The sequence below is a fragment of the Typha angustifolia genome, chromosome 11, assembly GCF_048772165.1.
Source record: "Typha angustifolia cultivar Huaian chromosome 11, ASM4877216v1, whole genome shotgun sequence".
NCBI classification, from domain to species: Eukaryota; Viridiplantae; Streptophyta; class Magnoliopsida; order Poales; family Typhaceae; genus Typha; species Typha angustifolia.
In genome coordinates this window covers 5,122,306-5,142,295 of record NC_133249.1, presented here as the reverse complement: position 1 = coordinate 5,142,295, position 19,990 = coordinate 5,122,306, and the positions used below count along the sequence as shown (strand labels likewise).

Sequence of the window (19,990 nt, the reverse complement as noted above, 5' to 3'; positions counted from 1 at the left end):
TAATTGACGCAAGGAAGTAGCAATTGATCTGCGCATATCTTGTAGGAATTTAATCATACTGCACAAACTAGCTATGAACCTCTCTTCAAATTAATATATACATATATTATGATTAACTTTTTACTAAAATATATTATAGGAGAATTAGTCTATTTGTGTAGCTATGATTATCTTAGGGACTTATTTATAAATAAATAAATTAGAGTTAGTTTATGAAAAATTACTCCCTTGTTTCAAAAGCTTCCATAATGAATGGAATCATCACCTACTTCTACGAAGCTTCTTAGTGGCTGGACAGGTGTCCCCGGGGGCCCCACGACCGGACAGGTGTCCCCCGGCAGTATGAAAGAGATTTCTGAATCATATGATTGAGCTTCTGGGACTCGCCAAAAGATCACAAAATATCCCATTCCCCTCGAGCAGTTGCAGCGAAAGAGCAAAGATTCGATAAGGCGGAAGAGTGGCAATATCTGGCATCTCGAGTGCTTGTATACTTCACTAAATGGAAGGAGATATAAGGGTTTATCTCGTGGATCGCGTGCTCCTTCCGCGCGATTCGTCGTAGTCTTCGATCTCGCCCTCCGGTAATTGATCCTAATCCATACGCTTTCCATAAATTGAGGGTAATATCTACAGAGTCTGGTAAGATTTAGGGGAAAAGAAACATGCTTTCTAAGGATTAAACATGGTCTCCTGTACTTCTAGATTGATTTTAATTATCGAAGTACGTTTTTGTTGTTAAGTTGCGCAGAGTTAATATCTTGTCTGTTAAAGATGAATGAAAAAGGTGTTCTTTTGATGATACTTTTGGGAATTATCATTTTATAAACCTCTGCTTATCAATATTTCTGTCGTGTTAGCATTTTTGAGTTATAGTCTGCATTCTTTTCTCTTTTGCTGAGAAAAATCGTAGTCTGGATTCATGTCTTTATGCCTTGTTATGGTCCCAACTTCTAAAGTAAGCTTTGCTTAGTGTGAATGAGCAAGTGTATGTTTATTGATTTTATAGGTAGAGAAACTGAGAAGAGGGATGATTATCCTACTACGAGATATTCTCGCTCTGTCAAGGAAGTTGGATTGGGGAATTTATCTTAATTCGATGTCAAAACACTAGTTTGTTTGATTCCATGTCGTCTCTCGCTGATAGAATGGAATCGGAGGATTCAAGCACTAGCCTTTTGAGTAGAAGACCTTCTGGTATGATATCTTTCTTCATTCTTATGCCCACCTAATATTTTTGTTTGTCCTACTTGTGTAAGCTTGCGGTGTGTTTATGCAAAATATCGCATCAATTTGAAAATTCTCTCTGTTTTCCTATTAAGTTTTGGAAAACTTTTATGTGAAAATTTGCATTTCCAATGGAACCGGGCTCCACATTTCTTAATGTCTCTATTTCTGATCAACCGCTTCCATCCAATTCACCTGGTTGTATATGCCCAAACTAGCTCCTTATGTTAAGAGTTAAGACCTATCGACTCCGTGAGCAACAAGGTGTCAATGCATTGTTATATTCTTTTTTCTGGTGTAGAAATGAATATAACTTGAAAAAAATACTTATCGTGTTCTCAAGAGCAAAATGGAATCCTGACTCCTGAGTCTTGTCATATTCTTTGTTAAATTGAATTGACGAACAATGTAATAAGTCACTGTGAAAAGGTGTTTGTCGAACAATGTAATAAGTCACTGTGAAAAAGTGTTTGATTATCTTGACATATGATGATTTCACAAACCACTATTGTGCATATTTGATGTAGGACAACTAGTGTCACCCTATGATGCCATGTTGGATCTATAAGTTAAAGGAAATTTGCATTAGCTCAATCTGTCACACTGCTGTCATCATGGAAAGCAGAACCGATTTAAAAGATCAATCTCACTCTTTCTATACAGTCATAGAGCTCAGAGAATTAGTCAAAGATGAGAGTAAGTCAGTTTTCAACTGCTCAGGCAATTATAGATTGCTTGGTATTGACTATAAAATATGTGAATTGCAGTAATAGGATTGCAGAAATAAAGAAATGACGTGCATATATTAAGCTGATTAGAAATTAGCTGGATTAGATTAAAACTTGTTGATAATGTTGTGAAATCCAATTCCCTGCTGGATTAGATTTTTTTTTTTAATTTGATGCAAGTATATAAGATAGTTTAAGTTAAATATGTTTTTGAAGGGTCTTACAACCCTTTTGGTTATATCGCTAATGTTCTTTTAAAGTTACTTTGATTGGGATGAGTAAGTGTTGGACCAGGAATCATAATACCATAATGGGTGTGAATTTTCTCTGGTATAATAAATAGGAAGTTTTGGTTCCAATCTAAAGAGTGATACATATCCAAAAGATACTATGATGGGCTATTAGGTTACTGAATTTGTCATGCAATATTCTTGCAACAGTCGTTAGTCATAAAGTATTAATTATCCTGCTTGTGTGTAACTTTGTGCAGAAATGGGAAGCACTTATATGATGGAATCTGGTATCTTTATGTCATCATTTGCTGCAACCATCTTCATTACTGCCCTGGTGACAGTTGGGATTCTATTTCTTACTTTGCTAGTTGCACTAACTGTTATGTTAGAGTCATGTCAGACTACGCATGCTGGAGTCGTTGAGCAAGCTAGAGAAAGTGATGTCTATAACTATTGCAAACTTTTTGCTTTTCATGCTGAGCTTAACAATTTTGAAGAGGATGAAACTCCCTCAATCTGCAAGCAACCTATGTTTCAACATATTTATCAACATCGTTTCTTGCAAGATTTGAATTTTACAGTGCAGCTGGCAGAGATCTACTTCAGTGCATTGAAACCAGATGACGATGGTTTAGATGTAATCTTGATGGATGTAGATGATATGTTCCTATCAGAAACGACCCCCTACACCAATTCCGGACAGCAGAGGTTTGTGATCCTACACCTTGCAAACTACTTCTAATACAATCATCATTTTTGTCTGTTCCTCAAATATGAACTTTATGTCAGGAGTACGCTGGTTGAGAGCTTGAAACATATCACTCATATGACTATTTTAAGGTTGTTCAAGAAACTCCAAGCCAGTGGATGGCATATAAGTTTATTTTCAAGGAAGCCTTTAAAGAATAGGAACGCCACTGTGGATAGCCTCAAGTCTGCAGGTTATAATGAATGGTCTTCATTGATCATGAGGTATTTACTCACTCTGTTGTAGAGATCTGGATATTATTAGGAAGTTATGTTTGCTTTTTCTTACCAGATAAATCTTACTGGAATTTTATCCTATAGTGGTTCCATGGTTTTTACATGGACTTTAACTGCAGAACTGATGATGAACTTCACCTGGAGAATTGGGAATTCATCTCTGGGAGAAGAGTCCAATTGCAAAATCAGGGATTTCGAATTATGAGTACGATTAGCAGTCGAATGGATGCTCTGCAAGGTCCATGCTTAGGAAAACGTAATTTCAAGCTCGTTAGTCCGATATTGTATGGGGTTTAGCATCCAGAAACCAAGAGTTCTGACAAATGAAGCAAGAAAGAACTGCAGAAGGTATGCGAGGAACTCTCGAACACGATGATGCAAGTATCTTTTACGTCAATCATATTTTATACTCCCAAATGTTTATCTCGTGACAGAGAGTTTATTCTTGGGTATAAACCCTGATATGGAAGCAAGGCCATGAAATGGGTAAGGCTATGTATCAGTTTAGCCCCCCAATTCTATTCAGTTATGCTTATTTCCGATGTATCTTCTACATTACTCTATAGAATCAGATGTAAAGAATGAGATGGATATTTTGAAAGGGAGATTGGTTTGGCCACGAGACTTGGATTGGTTAGTGAAGGAAACCTGATTCAAAATTCTTCAATTGGGTACTGTGGCATTTGCATTCATTGAGAGTGAATGGAACAATTTTGCCGCCGGTAGTACTGTGAGAGGCACAGTTTATGTTATGTAGAAAAGAAGGAAAAATAAACCTTTTGGCTTAAGTCTTCAGAAAGAAGAAGAAAAAAAAAAAGGAAAATCTTGTAAAGCAAGAGACGAAATTTGTTCATGAAGCAATTAGCAGACACTTCTGTGCTGATCTGGGGCATACATACACATTGAAAAAGTGAATGAGAGCCTGAAGAATTTTTTGGTTAGACGTGGTGTGTTGATATCTTGATCTTTTCTTTCTGAGCTTTATTATATGATCAGCATGAGAGCCAGAAAAATAAAAATAATCTTGATAGATTTGTTAAAATTTCTATAACAGTCCCGCTTATAATTGCGCGCAATTATAGTGATATTTAGTGAGTTTTTGATTATTTTAAGTATGCTTATACTTTTTTGAAATGTTTAATTTATTTTGAAATTAAATATAATATTAGTTTAATTTATTTTTTTCTGAAAAAGAAATCTTTAGACTTATCAATATAATTTATTTTGATCAATATTACAACTTGATACATAAAAGAAGAACTATGGCAAGAGTCCTAAGAATAAGCTTCATAATTGGCTGCAATATAGATTGAACAACAGTAAACAAAAGTATCAAAATAAGCATTCAAACACAGTAAAAATAGAGGAGATAGATCAATGCTTCTGAAGCAAGCCTTTTGCTTGGCCAATCGGCATATTTATAAGAATATAGGCACGCTGGTAACAGAGTCTAGTGAATTTAACAAAACACCTAAAGATCCATTTGAGTAGACTTTGTGGATTCAAGAATTAGAAAAAAACAAACAAAGAAGAAAGAAGACAAACAAGGAGGGGGAGAGAGCAAAGATTTGTCTGTTATATCCTATTACATCCATTGAGATAATTCTCAAAAATAGATAGCTCAAGATAGGATGAGGCATGGCAAATCCTTGTAACCGATTGAGCTGGAAGCTAGGCTAGACGAGTGACGAAGGAGGTAGCAAGGTGCGGGCGGGTGAGACCGAGATTGGCAACTGGTGTGAATGCGTAGAGCATGGGATTAAGCGAGTACCACAAACTCGGCCTAGGTGGAGGGAGAGAGGAAAGGGCTAGGTAAAGAGAGGAGACAAGCCCTTGAGACCTCTTGATGAGGGGGAAAAAAGGCCAAATCCTAACAGAATGCTATGCTAGGGCCATGGTCCAGACCCACCCAGTCAAATTGTCATGTCTGAAAGCTCATCCCACCAAATTAATTTTTTTTAGACCTGTTCACTCTAAACTATCTTAGTATTCTAACAAAACATTTAGTGATTGATATTCTTCTATTTCAAAAGGCTGGGAGTTTTAGGTGATGTTTTCTTTAAAAGCAACAACACTAAATTCATAAATCAGAGTGGCGCAGCGGAAGCGTGGTGGGCCCATAACCCACAGGTCCCAGGATCGAAACCTGGCTCTGATAAGAGAAGGCTTCCGATATATATATATTTTTTCCTTTCTGACCATTTCCAAGGGGAGGAAGCCTTCTGGTGTAGCATAGATTAAGAATGGTATTTCTCCATGGATGATAGCACTATGCATGACTTGCTCTAATTATTAACTTCTACACATGATAATAATACAATTAAAGTGTGCATTCGCGGTTTAGGACAATATCATCACCCCTTTCTCTTCCAGACCAAAGAGAAACTTACATTTATCAATGATTCTCATAGCTATAAGAATCATTGATCTGAAAGGAAAAAAGAAAAAGAATTTCTAGATAGCAAACTCAAATGCCAAATGGAAAATTTAATAACCAAATCACCAGCACAAAGGAAAAGCCTTTTGGTGCGAGGCAACTGTCATTTAATCCAGACTGCATTTAGTAGTATCCTGCCAGAGAGGAAATAAATTTTAGCCATGAATAAAGCAGGAGATCATGAGCTCAGGCATGCCCTTGTGACAAAACCACACGAATTATTGCTAGAAGATATAGTAAATGAGTGAGTAATGATGCTTTCTTTTCATTAGCATCGACCTTCATATCATTTGTTCAATTGTTCAATTGATCACAGTTTCATATCATGGATCCGAGAGATGATTTCTCTATATCAATCCTTGCCTTCCCAAATATTTCCATGTCCTAAGAGAAATCATGTACAGCATCAACTCGTCAGAACCTTGTTGACTAAAATTTTCAACTCTTGGGATGAAAGTTTGCCGTACATATGAGGAAGTACTAGATATATTAAAGGTTATGACAACTTAAAGGAATGCAACATGGATGTCTCTTCCTTTTGTTTCTTGTACTTCCATTCACTCGGGCATTACTTTCTATGATGCATATCACCTAAAGGATAACAATTCTGAGGATAACTATGGTTGCATGATATCCGCTTAATTCAACCTTAATAGTATGGCTATTATGCGTCCACCATGAAACAAGGATAACAGTTATGTTCCCAGGAGAAGGTTCATGCAGAAAGCTTCACAAGGTTTTTCTTTCCATCATCCTAAGGTTTGGCAATTGAAGGCAAACCATAGTTATCTAAGCCCCTAAAATGGAAATGGTACAAAGTGCTTTGAACTGAGTTGCATCTCAGGCTGTACTCAAAGAGCCAATAATTATGAGGCAATATCTAAATATTCTACCAGAACAGTCTCATATTTATGCCTTGGTTCCTCAATAGTTCGCCTATGTCTGTGTTTCAGCCCAATCATAATAATGCAATTCTAGCACAAACTTTTGAAGGACTTGGGCTGACCATGTCTGAAAAGATTTTCTCATATATCTAATGGAATTATGCAAGCATCTAATTTTTAAGAAAAAAAATAGAACGAGAACAATCGCTTACCCACCAATTACTCTATAAGCTTAAACTTTTCCAAGATGGATCCTTTTATCTTCTAGCATAATCTAAAAGATAAAACTCGAGATACCTTCTAGGAGTAATGACATTTGCTACAATTTAGAAAGTGTTCCTACTAGTATGTTCAAAACAGAATTGACCAAGAGTGCTTACAATTAGTGATAAGATCATGAATTGACCAGAAAGAAGCTAAACATATAAATACTAGTTCCTAACACATGTTTGAGAACTCCAATTGGAGCAGTCATATGCATTCCCCAAATGACTTGCTTCCATTACAAACCAAGGAGTAATCTCGCATACAGCCTACTTGAGGCACTAAAACAGAAAGCAAAGGAAGTAGCTTCATTTCTAGATGGAAACTGCAGCATTTGTGGAAACAAATCCGAACTTTTAGCATTTGTTTGCCGCAAAATCTACGGTTTCCACCCGAATTTTTGGAAATGTAGACTGCAGAGTGGAACAAAGAAGAGACACTAATGTACAACAGAGAAGGCACACTTCACCTCAAACTCCCTAACTTTTAGCATTTGCCGCATCCTTCACCTGCTCAATCTTTTCATACACAACTTCCTCTGGGTGCACAGGATACTTCTCAGGAGCAATCGGCCGGCGAGCAACAACTGCAAACCAAACAAACAGTGTGAAGAATGTGACCATGGATCCAAAAGCAGCAGCAACCACCAACGCAATCAGGATCACCCAGGGATGATTCCTCGCCGCATGCGCCGGAGGAGGAGTCTCTCGGGGCCGCACCAGGAACGCATTAGGATCCAAAGGTTCAGAATGCATCAGATATGGAGCTCCATGATTTATCTCAAATGCCCATGAATACAAACTGTTATTTTTACTAAAATTCCCAGTCCAAGAGCTGAACCCCACAAGCATCTCCTCCCTCCACAGCACGTTGGACAAATCAATTGGGTAAGAAACCAATCCATCTGTGGGTCTCAAAACCCTAGATTTACTCACTCTCACTTCCAATCTACCGGAAGTCCCGTTGTAATCAATCCAAGAATGCAGCTTTTCTCCACTGTTCAAGACCAAATCGCTGCTTTTGACGGCTAGATCACTACCAACATAGATTTCGACGTGGTTTCCCTCTAATCCAACGATGACAACGCTGGGCAGAATTCCATCCACCAGATCAATCCGAGCGCTGCTCGGGGACAAAAAGAAAGCAAATCCACCGCCACCAACGATGGAGAAAGAGAAGGAGGTCGAGAAACCCGGGTTCCTCCCGAGAAATCTGATGGGCTCCTCGTATACGATTCTCCCGGAGCTCGACACCCTGAGCGCTGAACCCACTACCTCAGCATCGCCATAGAGCGCGATCTTCGAAGCAGAGGTGCGATTTTTATCGAAGGAGTCGAAGGCGAAGTGGAAAAGACGGCCTCCTTCTGAGCTGTAGCAGAGGTGAAAAGAGGAGGAGAAGAAGATGAGGGCCAAAAGGGCGAGGAAGGAGATCTCCATTGGCTATCACTTAGCTCCACCTTCTTCCATCCATGGCTAGGGTTAGGGGAGGAGGGCGGAGGGGGGAGGGAGGAGGGAGGAGGGAGGAGGAGAGTGATCTCAGGAGGAAGTCAAGGTGCCTCATCTCTTGGTCAAAGATGAAAAGATCTCGTCCGTTGGAGTTATCCATCCAACGGAGCATACGCGAGCAACGTGTACCTCCTCAAGTAAGTCCCTCAGAGTGGGGGAATTGAGTAGGATCTGCTACTCGATTCCAAACAGCGATTAATTGTTGAGAAAAGTTTGGATAATTACACATAAGACCTTCACCTTATCACTTATTTTTTTATATACTCTCTAAATTTTTTTATGACCCAGATCTTTTAAATTATTAAAAATATCTTATCTCCGTACGCTATAAATAAAAAAGTTAGAAATAAAATTCAAAATACTCCCTAATTAGATAAGAGTACTTTAATAAATTAAAATATAAAAATAAATACACATAATTACTCGTGTGACTTGCACTAATATAACTCACGGCTAAAAAATGATAATAAAAATTCTAGCGGAGGTACGTAAAAGAATGTAATATTTAAGGAGTCTCACTATAATTAACCTTATAACTAATCATACTAATAAATTCTCCTAGAAATTGATGCAATAAAATGAGTTATTGAGGTGAAGTTTGAAATGATTAATCTTTTTTTGACTAGATTGCACATCTAAGTTTGGGTACGCGGCCTCTTTGAATTGGCTGGCTTTGTGGTATCGTATTCATTAGTGTTCAGCCTTTTCCTTTTATCTTTTACCTTGTCGGAATACAGAAGAGGGCCATAACTTGATCGTTATTTATTGCCTGGCATGTTGCTGTCGTACGTTTTCGTATTAAATTCACACAGGGCTACAACGTTCGTACATGCACAGTGGAGGTGCAGTTTGGATGGGATCCGAACTGGTCTTATCCCAATAAACCAACAGAAGTCGGCAGACATGACAAATTCGTCGCTGTCTTTACTCTGTGAGCCGTTTCGCTGCCGGTCAAGAGGCAGCCCTGAGATCACCTACTTTAAACTCGTTGATGGCAAACAGAATAATAAGCTACGATTCTTGCTTTCTTTTCTCTTTATTTCTTCTTTATTTTCTGCATGCAAAAGAGTCTTCTATATCAAGTAAGCATGGTAATTGACAGACAAACCCCGTGTTTCATCTTCACATCTTCACACCATCTCCTGCTTCACAACCTGTCAATTTCCTCTGAAATATTACTTGAATTATATAGGTAGTGGTCCGGATGATTCAAGCACAGGATCAGTTGTGTCATCAGGGTATAATGAAGAAATACTCACATAAAAAGGAATAGAGAAAAACAAATGTAGTATTAACTTTGCTTAGAAGTAGCATGAAGAAATTTTCACCAAAAAGATAAATGTATATGTATAGGTAAGAAATCCTTTTATCTTCTGTCAGAATAGGTATCTCATTAGAACAATAAACCCTCTGTATCCTCTTGACATTCTTGAATCAATTACTACAATCTACACCTGTTAATCCATGTACTCCTCATCTTGGCTAGACAGATCTCTGAAGAAATCTTGTGCAGCTGCGCAGGATGAATCACTTTGCCAAATATTGGAGGTTGCCGGCAGCGTTTGCAATCAACAGTTTGTGAGTAATTACCAAATAACTGTTTGGTGACACTGACTTTCATAAGAACTTAACAGAACCTCAATTGCAAGAGCACAGTAGCGAGTAGCCCATTCCCAAACTTTGGTTGCTATTTTTTATTAGCTGAAAAGCTATGAATGCTCCACAGCTCCATATATGATCGTCTGTATTCTCGCTTGTCTTGGCTGAATGGCTGGCCAAAGCCAAGGGAACTAAGCCTGCTCAAGATCACAAACACAAAAAAGGCACCAAATGAATAATATAGATAACCTGATATCAATTCTCAGAAACATTTTCCTAGACTTGTAATTCTCTCATATCATGTCAACTCTTATTTTGCTCCACTACATTGTTTTGATCAATATTGCAATAGCCCCCATATAATGTTAGCGTTGTTCCTGGATAGAAAAAATAAGGATTCAAATTTCATAAAGTGTAAGGGGAGTTCCTATTACCATTATGCAGTAACCACTTCAATTTGATCAATTTCCAGATCCACAAAGCTCTCCTTGCCAAACAACGAAAGTCCAACAGTGGCCTGCAGGGGTGGCTACTTATCAGTGTCACATCTTGAGAGGAAGAACAAACAAATCTTAGTTTATGGGTGAAATATGGAAATCAAATTTCAAGAAACGATAAATTCCTCATTTCTTATATTGGTGACATACTTTCAAGTTTCAAGTCACTTCTTTTAGTAGATATAAATAGTGCAAGATTGTTGGGGCACTCTTGTTACTTATGACTAATGAATATTGAGTTTTAGTCATAAATTTATCATCCAACATGTACCTTTCCTTTCTTACGATCTAGCTCCTTGACACAGCCTGTGAATTCTGTGAAAGGCCCAGAGAGAACACGAACATTAGTACCTGGTGTAAGAGCCAGGCCATTTTTAGAAGGTTGTTTCTTTGATCTATTCCTCTTCCTATCTTCTATCTTAAGTTCTAAACTTCCTCCAGAATCAACAAACGAATGAAGATTATCTTCCTTAGCTTTTTCTTCAAATGCGCGGTCAGTATTCTCTTGCTCTACTTTTGCTTGGTTGAAGATTGCTTCCATCTCGTCAACTGAAACAGGTTTAGGCCTGTTAATCTGCCGCTTACTGCATAGACAGAAAATCAGTTGTTGTACAAAAGTGCAGCCACCAAAAGTAAAACTTTATGTTTCTCAAATAAATCAAGATGCTGAAATTTTGTAGCTGTCTGTGTATGCAAGTTTTATTATCTTGTACAAATCACTTAATATTTTTCTTTTATAGGAGGGTTGTGTTCATCTTATTGAATTCTACAATTAGTTTTGGCCTTATCATCTCATAAACCAACTATCCAGAAGTTCTGCAGAAATTGTTCTGATCACTTACCACAGGATACATAGTTGTCTCTATCAAGGAAATTGCATCTTTAGATAAGCATGATAGCACAAATAGCTATTGCAGGGGGCTCCAGCCAATGAAGGTCCATTGATATTGAAAACTATTATCATGGCTCAGGACGACATATATTAAATAGCCAGTCAGCCTATACTTTTTCAAATTAAGGTGCCGAAAGTAATCCTATTACAAGATAAAACTGTTGTTATTAACTACTATTTGCCGTAAATTAAGAAAATAATGTAAAGAGGACAAAACATAAACTGCCAGAAATAAAAGAGGAAAAGGAAAAATAATACTAAGCATTAGAACAGCATGTAAGAATAAGATGGCACTTACGTGTTTCCAACTCTAGATCCTACAAAGCCTCCAACACCGTCGCATTCTCTGATGAAGTCATGAATGTCCTTGTTCAATACACAATGTAGAAAGACACATCCAGCAAAAAGCGGCTTAGATTTGACATTGTAAGTACCATTTTTCAGTTTCTTCTTCTCCCGAACAGCTGGATAGTAAACCTGGATGCAATGCACATCAGAAAGAAGTCGATAAAACTTCAACATTGAGCACATCACAATAACTATTCAAGCTCTAAGATAACAAAAGGACACAATATACCTCTATTGACATGATAAAAGGATTTAGGATTAATTTTAACTACAGAAAGTAGAAAATAGCTGCAGATGCTATTCAATTTAGTTCCAATCAAGCTAAAGCAAGAGTAATTTGGTAGATGCATTTAAATTATCCAGTAAATAAGGTCTAAATCTGTTACCAAGATCACAATAATAAATATGCAGGACGCTCAATTTAGTAGAAAGAGAATAGAAAAAAAAAATGTAAGCTTGGAAAAACGAGGAGAAAGCCAAGACCTTGAACTCCAATTGGGGAAAGTTCCTGGCGAGGAGACGGGCCAGGCGTTGGGCGATCTCCTCTCCGGTGACGCGGGAGACGCGGACGACCCACCACTGGGGGCCGAGGCGGGCGAGGAGGTCGAGGTTGAGGTCCTCTGTCCACGACGCTGGGCTCCGCTTCTTGGGTTTGTGGAGGAGCCGCTCCTCCACCTCCTCCCTCCAGTTCACGCTCCCTGCTCGGCTCTCCCGCTTCTCCTGCCGCAGCTGCCTCCTCTCCCTCGCCGTCGGCTCACCGCCGCCGCCGGCGATGGATGGAGCTAAGCAGGAGAAGGAGGTGCTGTGTTTTGGTGTGGAGGAGAAGGAGAAGGGCAGGAGATGACTCCATTGGGATTGGGGTAGAAGTAGAGCCGCGGGCTTCATCTCCTCCTCTCTTCTCCCACCCAATGGATAGGTTGGTCCTTGCTCCCTTTTTTTAACGGTTGGTACTCCAAAGCTCGTTAATTTAGAAAAAAAAATATCCAGGCTGAGTGAGCCCAAGCCTAATGGGCTGTCTGGGCCCAAATGTCTTCAATCGTCAGTTTCTTCTTTAAACCCTAGAGTAGAAAACCTTCACTCGTACTCCCCTAGTCCCATCTCTCTTCCCCCTTGCGATCCTTCGGTACGTCATACCGCTGCCGTTCTAAGTAGGATTTTAATCTTTCATTCTTCCACTCTCTTATTCTTTCTCTCTATCAAAGTATCACTTTAATTCTCCATCTTGGTTGATTTCCTTAATTACATCAGTGAATTTATTCGAAATCTATTATCGCCCTTCACTCGAAAAATATACTTTTTGTTTTAGATCAAGTTTGAACGATGGCTGCTAAGGATGCCGCGTCCAATATGGAGAAGGAGCAGGTATGTTTGTCCCTTTGACTCGCCCGAGAATTTGTTAAAGATTGCATATTTAATCAACCTGTCAATCATGTTGAAATATTTAGATCCTGTTTCTGTACTTGTTGCATGCATGTTATTGAAAATCCAGTGTGGTAGTGAAGAACATCGGCTGATTTATAGGATTATCATCTTTGATAGAATATTACGTCTATTAGGACTAAAATCTAAAGTAAACAATGTTCCGAAAAAAAAAATAGAGGTTTTTTTTATTCTCTCTCTCTTCTAATGGTTTTTCTTGTTGCTAACTGTCCAGATTTTTGGGATGGCGGAAAAAGAAATGGAGTACAGGGTGGATCTTTTCAACAGGTGAGTTGGCTTTGTGGGTACTTTAGCAAATAATTATAATTACAATTGGTAGGGCAAATAGATAGTTACTTGAACTTTCAAAGGATAAGGTGCTGTTGGTTTTATAAGTTGATGTAGTTGTTTTAAAGTCACTGCTTCCCCAATTAAAATGCAATAGAACTATTCGAGCGTATATGTTTTTTTTAATATCTAAATTGAGCCTTGCATATGGAGTTATTCATCCATACTTGCTTCAGCAAGTAAAAGATGGCTTCTTGCTTTCTCTCTAGTTTTTACCGCTCACGCTTGTGTATGTGCCTTTCTGATGGTGCAAAGGGATAAAGGAATTGTTTGCTGCCCTAGACATTCTCCACTTATCATCTTATCTTCATGCATCAAACTTGCGTTAGTCATAGTTGTAAAAGGTACTGTTGGAATGTTGTATATTTGACTATAGTGGCAGAATGAATTTGCTAGGTCATACCTTCCCCACTCTTTGCCCATTTGTTCTAATCTCATTGTTAAGCGGTATGGAATAAACATCTCTCTAACTTTTATACACCTCGTGGCCACCTTTCTTGCTTAACTTTGGTTCGTTTTGACCATAGGGAAGAAAACATAGATTCGAGTAATACTGTAATACTACGTTGTGAAGTGTTTTCATGCCTTATAATATACAATGATGTCCATAGTAATCATATGAGGTTGTTGTAGTAAAACCTTCTTGTTATTATTTGGAAAGACTTGTCAATGTGCAATAAACAAGAAAACAAACTTAAAAATTTCAAAGCATACACACCATAGTCGAGAAATGGGCACTGTAATCCTTAAGTTCAAATTGATTATGGTAATTGAGAGTTACATAGTTACATCATGTGAACTTTGGATCTATGATAGTCGGCTGATACTATAATCTTACTGTAATACTGACTTTAGGTGGACAGAAGGGCATTGTTTTGGTTGTTGCAGTCAAAGTTCCATTCCAACCTGCACTTTTGAGTAGCAGGCATAAGTAACATGATCACCTATCAGTACCTGTCATAGTACATTATTTACGAAACTTGGAATTTCTATCCTATATCTTATATACTGAATTTCATCACCTGCTTAGCTGAAAAATGATTTATAGTCTGAAAACTCCAGTTTTATCTGCAACTATCATTGCCTATGAATCTTACTATGGTAGGCCTTTGTGTGGAGCTTCTTTTCTTTGTTTTTCCTTGGAGGAACATGTTAGCTTATGCGTTGTTATTCACAAATAACCCTGAGGTTCCAAAGTTTACATTGTTAACTTCTTCTTAAATATTTGTTAATTGGACAGTTTTAGTATGCTTAAATGTTGCTAAGTCAAGTTCATTTTGCCGTCATGTCATATTCTACCAGTACAAAATAGAAGATTTGGAATATGAGCAAAAGTCATTTTAGATTCTAATTTATGAATTGTTGTATGACAATTTTCTGCAGGCTTACAAAGACTTGTTTTGACAAATGTATTGAGAAAAGGTACACAAGTTTTTGCTCATTCTTTCCCTAATTCTGTTGCTGTGATCTCTACTCTTAGTATCATCTTTCACTTCCAAGATGCATGACCATATCCTTCATGTGAAAGATCATTTGTTCTAAGTTAACCTAGGTATCTATATGAATTGGCTAGATAATCTAATGGAATACGTTATGAGACACTGATCCTTTGGTCTTAATATTTTCCAATGTCTATGATGGTTCTAATGATCTCTTGAAGAATGTTATTTTTAACTAAAGAATTAAAGATCAGAATATTTATTCTGGACATCTTCTATACTCTTCTTCAGGTATAAGGAATCTGAGCTTAATATGGGTGAAAACAGTTGCATAGATCGTTGTGTCTCAAAATATTGGCAGGCAAGCTTTTTATTCCTTTCTTTTGTGAAAATATTTGAGCTTGATATGTAGTAGTAGTATTTTGATTACCATGTTCTTTTTAACGCCAAATATATTGTGGCGTTCTTTTATTATGTGATCATTTGTCTCCTATCCTATAGGTTATTGTGGTATATTTCAATTTGATACCTGGAATGTTCATCTAATATAGGGGTGTTACTTTTGTTTGTTGTCCCAACAATCTTTGCAGGTAACTAATTTAGTTGGCCAATTGCTCGGTTCAAATCGGCCACCAATGTGAAGCTGAAGCAACTCCTCTCTTCTCTAGCAAATTGTTACCTTTTGAATTTAGCATTTGCATCCAACCGGTGGATGAACGGATACGATATGCTGCAGTAACAAGCAATGGAATTATTTATGATGTACTGGATTGAGAAATAATTTATGATCTTTGTGATTTCTGTACCTTTTGAAATCTTCGGAGCGACCTGTAATAACAGGTCGGTGGCATTTCGAAGGACATTTCTTTTATTTAAAGAGCCGATTGTTCAGGCATATAAAGCAGTGTTGGATCCAGATTGAAACCCAAAATAGGCAGCAATCCTTGTTAAGAAATATCTGGCCATGTTCAACAACCCTCTCTGTTATAGTTTATCCGTCGAGTTTTAGGAGGAAAGCAATATGGATTCATTAATATTCAGTCTGTCAAGTTTTATCGATTATCTTGAAAATTAAACTAGAACAACAAATAAAACTATAAGATGTGAGCCGTTGAGCCGATCCTCTATGAAGGTGGTGGAGGGGCAATAGGAATAATTTTCTCCTTTATATCAAAGTTGAACAGAGAGCTAAGCAATCTTATGTATATATTAACACAAGGCAGCTACAATGAGTTAAGCAAATCCCTTAAATCATGGGATTGGGTAGCAAATATAGAATGATTGGCTATAATTTGTTAATTTTGACTTATGTACATTTTGTAATAGAATCATTTTCGCTATCACCACCCCCCCAAGTAAATGGGAAACTTCCTGAGCTTAGATAGTAAAATTTGAAATAATTGTTAGATGATAAACCCTTTGTGAAGATATCAACAACTTGGTTAATAGTAGAAATGAATCAGACAAGGGCTTGCTTGCAAGCCACACGCTCATGAACAAAGTGATAATTAATCTCAATATGTTTTGTATGAGCATGAAGCGGAGAGATTGTCACGCCACAGAATAGGTGGATTTGTAGAACTCACACCTAAGAAGACTGAATAAAAAAAATCACAAGTAGTATTAGCCATCCCTTAGTATTCAGATTTTGTATTGGAGCAAGACACCATACGCTGTTTCTTATAACCCTAGGAGATAAGATTGGAGCCTAAGAATATGATGAAGCCACTCACTGAACGATAATCTTCTATCAAAGTTGGATACAGTCATAAGATTGGAGCCTAAGAATATGCTCTGATACCTAGAAGAAACACAAGGAATAATTTTCTCCTCTCTATCAAAGTTGAATAGAGAGTCAAGCAATCCCATGTAAATATTAACACAATGCAAGTAGAATTTGTAATAGAATCATTCTGGTTATTAAAAACAAATACATAATCAAATATGTTTGGATACATTCATACTATCGACGAAATCAAGAGTCCAAGAAATAAACATTTCTTGAAATATTCAAACCGACCATCCTAACAAAGGAAGTGAATTCTTTACTTTACTGCATATCAACTCCTAAGTTTGCAATGCCAAGATGCTGTCCGCCAAGTTATCAACAGCCAAGTACGAAGAGCCTCCAGCCATGATGCACTGAGCTGCTTTGGCCTTCAAATCCGCCATCCTCTCTCTCATCTCATCCCCTTCTCTCTCTACGATCAATGTTTTAATTGCCCTCTCGATTCTTCCTCGCTCCACCTTCCCCTCCAACACAATGCCAACCTTCCACACATGGCTCACGTATCTTGCATTCCCCGTTTGGTCCCCGAAGAAGGGCCGGCAAAGCATCGGAACTCCTTCGCAAATTGCTATGACATCTCGAGAGTTTAAATATTTATATTAGAAATATAGTAGATTAAAATTATCGTTATGTCGATTAACTTTAAGCTTTTAGGATTAATCATACCTTCTAATGTCGAGTTCCAGCCACAGTGAGTCCAAAATCCACCGACGGCCGGGTGACTCAGTACTTCCGGTTGTGGCGCCCATGGGACCACCCTTCCCCTGCCGTGCGTCTCCTCCTCGAACCACTTGGGTAGCTCGATCCGGTCTGATCCGTGAACCAGATTCGGTCGAACCACCCAAAGGAAAGGGAGGCCACTATTAGCCAGACCCCAAGCAATCTCCACTAGCTCATTTGGGTCCATAAAAGCCAAGCTCCCAAAACTTACATAGATCACAGACTTTGGAGCTTGTGAGTCTAGCCAAGCCATGCAACTCTGGTCCGGGGCTAGAAGACTACTTTGGGTTTGGGCTTGGGTGGAGAGCTTGTGAAGAGGCCCAATTGGGTAGATCGGAATGGAGAGGTCTCGTTTGATTTGGTCTAGTTCGGAGGACTCGATCGAGTCAAATGTGTTGAGAATGAGACCCGAAGAAGTCCTCACTTGCTCCACTCCTCGTGCTAGTAACTCGGTGAACGATTCAAGGCTGGTCATCATTAGACGCGGCAAGTCTTTTACTCGTAAGTGTGGGAGCTCGCTTACGAAGGCATCCAATTGGGATTCTGCACCATAAAACAAATAGTAAACATATGAATTGTAAATGTGCACAAAAAAATAAAAAATGAAGCCTACTGGGATAAAGCCCAATTCACATAGGATTTTGTGAAAATTTAGTTATCTTTACGAAAAATTTCTAGGGATAGGAAAAGCTTCCAACATTGGTATTTGAGAAAGAAATTCAAGAGGAAAACTTGTGAGTTCCAGTTCGCCTAGATCTAGGCCAATCCTACTTTATTTTAGTCGAACTAAGCTCAGCTTGAATTCAAAATGGTCATAGATGGCAATTGGCATAGTAAAGTGTGCCTATTCAACCAACAATTATAATATAATAATTTTCTTTTCATAACTCGGCATGTTCTGATATGCTCAAACCAATATCTCTTGAGTCTGAGGGTTGTAGTGGGCACGGCTATAATATTCTAGTCTGGCTCAAGCTTGATATAATCAAAATGATCTATGAGTCGAGCTGCAAATAAATATTAAGCTTAGTTGGCTCGAAAAGTCTAGTCTGACCCACTCGATCATCACACTCGCTCTTACTTTCTAATCTATTCCACGACTCCATCCACCTCTCTCCTCCATCACCTCAATGGTTCAATCTAACACCACCGCCACCACCAACCTCTCCTCCTGTCATCTCTCTTCTTTCTAATTTTTTTTTCTAATTTCTAAACTATTAAAAATAATAAATTAAATCAATCCAAAGAAATTAATAGAAAAAAATCACGCAAGATCCATAAGTTTGCACTTTTCAATTTCTACCTATTAAAATTACTGTGGAAACTTTTCTGAGTTACCCAAAAATACCCTGAACAATAAAATTTAATTCTATGTTCAAGATATACACCAACCTTGGATTGGTACATAACCCTTTTCCAGCAGAAGCGGAAACGCCATAAAAAGGTTGAAGCTTGTAGCATTGCCAGTCCTCAACACCATCGTAGCAACCCCAAGCTTTTTCGCCACGGCCTGTAACGCGTACCAGTGCCCATCGAAGATCACGCAAGCTACAGGCTCCTCCTCCTCCGATAGCAACTCACCCAAGCTGTCTCGGAACGAGGCCTGGCAGCTCTTATTCAGGGCGTGGATAAGCGCGACGGCGTCCTTCGAAGTACGGACTGTGTCGGATAGGTTATCCGGGACGGGAATAAAGCGGTAGCTCTTGGGGTAGTTGTCCGGGTCGGGGGAATTGAAGTGGGTGTGGAAGATAGTAATGGCGAAGCCACGGGAGTGGAGGAGGGAGGCGAGGTGGAACATGGGGTTGATGTGGCCTTGGAATGGAAGGGGGACGAATAGCAATCGGCGGCCCATCACGGATCAGGAGGAGAAACTCGAGAATAGCTACAGAGGTGTGGTCTCTGATGGATGGATGGATGGATGGAGTGGATGATTAGGAAGGATAGATAAGAGTTAAGCTTGGCTGTGTTGCCTTAATTTGTTTCAATTAAAACACGTCTCTTGACAATCTTATTATAATATTAGATGTCAGCAGCACATAATTAAGATTAAAGAGTTTAAATATAATAACAAATTATATTTCACGTGAGTAGTCAGACCGCCAACTTATTTTCTTCAATTAAAGAAAATGATGGTTGATTGTGAAGCAGGTAACATTGTTAACTCGTGTCATAAACTAATCATAAACATATTTATGTAGTATTAATTCATAAGTTGTAACAAGATTAAATGGAGTAAATGATTATATAGATTGCTATTTAATAGCCAACATATTCGCCAATAATCACCGGTAGCATGAAGACATTGTCTTACGAGAACTATAAATGGTAATGTAGGGTGTCGGGATCTAGCTATCACACCTCTAAGCGTCGGTATGTCTCCCTAGATCAAGCTGTTATTAGAGCAACTCCAATCGGACTCCAAATTTCAAATTTGAAGCCCGATTGAGTTCCAATGAAGCTCTAAACCTAACTCCAAATTTGAAGCTAAGAATAGTGGGGCTCCAAATTTGGAGCCCTACCGTGAAAATGGAGCCGGGCTCCATTTGTCATATCAACTTTTTGAAAATGCCAAAATTACCCAATAATTGTTATTTAATAATTTTAATTCTATTTATATTTTTTATTAAATAATTTATTAGTTAAACTGAGTATATTATTAGTTTTACTAATCGGTTTT

The 19,990-nt window shown here is 38.3% G+C and overlaps 5 protein-coding genes and 1 non-coding gene across 10 annotated transcripts; 3 read left to right on the top strand and 3 right to left on the bottom strand.

Annotated features, from left to right (window-relative positions):
• Positions 1 to 388: 388 nt before the first annotated feature.
• Positions 389 to 4,276, top strand: LOC140771150 (uncharacterized protein At2g39920). Of its 2 annotated transcripts, none has more exons than XM_073112571.1 (5): positions 389 to 584; positions 1,010 to 1,197; positions 2,446 to 2,896; positions 2,978 to 3,160; positions 3,292 to 4,276. In XM_073112571.1, the coding sequence occupies exons 2-5, from the start codon at positions 1,128 to 1,130 to the stop codon at positions 3,467 to 3,469; spliced, it is 882 nt and encodes a 293-aa protein (XP_072968672.1). In that variant the 5' UTR covers positions 389 to 584; positions 1,010 to 1,127; the 3' UTR covers positions 3,470 to 4,276. The 2 variants fall into 2 exon arrangements, with proteins under 2 accessions (XP_072968672.1, XP_072968673.1); XM_073112572.1 differs by having other exon boundaries at positions 3,257 to 4,276.
• A 982-nt stretch (positions 4,277 to 5,258) lies between these two features.
• On the top strand, positions 5,259 to 5,330 carry TRNAM-CAU (transfer RNA methionine (anticodon CAU)). The gene has a single exon. It is a non-coding gene; the product is annotated as a tRNA-Met (tRNA).
• A 127-nt stretch (positions 5,331 to 5,457) lies between these two features.
• Positions 5,458 to 8,281, bottom strand: LOC140771433 (L-type lectin-domain containing receptor kinase VIII.1-like). Its single transcript, XM_073112988.1, has 2 exons — positions 7,227 to 8,281; positions 5,458 to 5,743 (listed from the first exon to the last, which is right to left on the bottom strand). Exon 1 carries the CDS (start codon positions 8,191 to 8,193, stop codon positions 7,237 to 7,239), a length of 957 nt encoding a protein of 318 aa, XP_072969089.1. The 5' UTR covers positions 8,194 to 8,281; the 3' UTR covers positions 5,458 to 5,743; positions 7,227 to 7,236.
• A 1,267-nt stretch (positions 8,282 to 9,548) lies between these two features.
• Positions 9,549 to 12,531, bottom strand: LOC140771108 (uncharacterized). Of its 3 annotated transcripts, none has more exons than XM_073112506.1 (5): positions 12,082 to 12,531; positions 11,549 to 11,727; positions 10,630 to 10,942; positions 10,296 to 10,378; positions 9,549 to 10,058 (listed from the first exon to the last, which is right to left on the bottom strand). In XM_073112506.1, exons 1-4 carry the CDS (start codon positions 12,481 to 12,483, stop codon positions 10,298 to 10,300), a joined length of 975 nt encoding a protein of 324 aa, XP_072968607.1. In that variant the 5' UTR covers positions 12,484 to 12,531; the 3' UTR covers positions 9,549 to 10,058; positions 10,296 to 10,297. The 3 variants fall into 3 exon arrangements, with proteins under 3 accessions (XP_072968607.1, XP_072968608.1, XP_072968609.1); XM_073112507.1 differs by having other exon boundaries at positions 9,549 to 10,046; positions 10,298 to 10,378; XM_073112508.1 differs by lacking the exon at positions 10,630 to 10,942.
• A 96-nt stretch (positions 12,532 to 12,627) lies between these two features.
• Positions 12,628 to 15,611, top strand: LOC140770330 (mitochondrial import inner membrane translocase subunit TIM10). Of its 2 annotated transcripts, none has more exons than XM_073111479.1 (6): positions 12,628 to 12,721; positions 12,905 to 12,960; positions 13,253 to 13,305; positions 14,749 to 14,787; positions 15,096 to 15,165; positions 15,395 to 15,611. In XM_073111479.1, exons 2-6 carry the CDS (start codon positions 12,919 to 12,921, stop codon positions 15,443 to 15,445), a joined length of 255 nt encoding a protein of 84 aa, XP_072967580.1. In that variant the 5' UTR covers positions 12,628 to 12,721; positions 12,905 to 12,918; the 3' UTR covers positions 15,446 to 15,611. The 2 variants fall into 2 exon arrangements, with proteins under 2 accessions (XP_072967580.1, XP_072967581.1); XM_073111480.1 differs by having other exon boundaries at positions 12,666 to 12,746.
• Positions 15,612 to 16,686: 1,075 nt separating this feature from the next.
• On the bottom strand, positions 16,687 to 19,264 carry LOC140770493 (UDP-glycosyltransferase 76B1-like). The gene is made up of 3 exons (XM_073111710.1): positions 18,706 to 19,264; positions 17,260 to 17,856; positions 16,687 to 17,161 (listed from the first exon to the last, which is right to left on the bottom strand). The coding sequence occupies exons 1-3, from the start codon at positions 19,163 to 19,165 to the stop codon at positions 16,872 to 16,874; spliced, it is 1,347 nt and encodes a 448-aa protein (XP_072967811.1). The 5' UTR covers positions 19,166 to 19,264; the 3' UTR covers positions 16,687 to 16,871.
• Between the last annotated feature and the right edge of the window lie 726 nt (positions 19,265 to 19,990).

Coding starts and splice junctions, on each gene's coding strand:
- LOC140771150 (XM_073112571.1), top strand. CDS start 1,128: ATGTCGTCTCTCGCTGATAGAATGGAATCGGAGGATTCAAGCACTAGC. Junction 2,897..2,977: donor ACCAATTCCGGACAGCAGAG/GTTTGTGATCCT, acceptor ACTTTATGTCAG/GAGTACGCTGGTTGAGAGCT. Junction 3,161..3,291: donor TGGTCTTCATTGATCATGAG/GTATTTACTCAC, acceptor CTTTAACTGCAG/AACTGATGATGAACTTCACC.
- LOC140771433 (XM_073112988.1), bottom strand. CDS start 8,193: ATGGAGATCTCCTTCCTCGCCCTTTTGGCCCTCATCTTCTTCTCCTCC.
- LOC140771108 (XM_073112506.1), bottom strand. CDS start 12,483: ATGAAGCCCGCGGCTCTACTTCTACCCCAATCCCAATGGAGTCATCTC. Junction 11,728..12,081: donor TTCCCCAATTGGAGTTCAAG/GTCTTGGCTTTC, acceptor CATTGCATCCAG/GTTTACTATCCAGCTGTTCG. Junction 10,379..10,629: donor TAGATCGTAAGAAAGGAAAG/GTACATGTTGGA, acceptor CCACCCCTGCAG/GCCACTGTTGGACTTTCGTT.
- LOC140770330 (XM_073111479.1), top strand. CDS start 12,919: ATGGCTGCTAAGGATGCCGCGTCCAATATGGAGAAGGAGCAG. Junction 12,961..13,252: donor CCAATATGGAGAAGGAGCAG/GTATGTTTGTCC, acceptor CTAACTGTCCAG/ATTTTTGGGATGGCGGAAAA. Junction 15,166..15,394: donor GTGTCTCAAAATATTGGCAG/GCAAGCTTTTTA, acceptor CAATCTTTGCAG/GTAACTAATTTAGTTGGCCA.
- LOC140770493 (XM_073111710.1), bottom strand. CDS start 19,165: ATGGGCCGCCGATTGCTATTCGTCCCCCTTCCATTCCAAGGCCACATC. Junction 17,857..18,705: donor GGGTTATGTACCAATCCAAG/GTTGGTGTATAT, acceptor TTTATGGTGCAG/AATCCCAATTGGATGCCTTC. Junction 17,162..17,259: donor CTGGAACTCGACATTAGAAG/GTATGATTAATC, acceptor GAGATGTCATAG/CAATTTGCGAAGGAGTTCCG.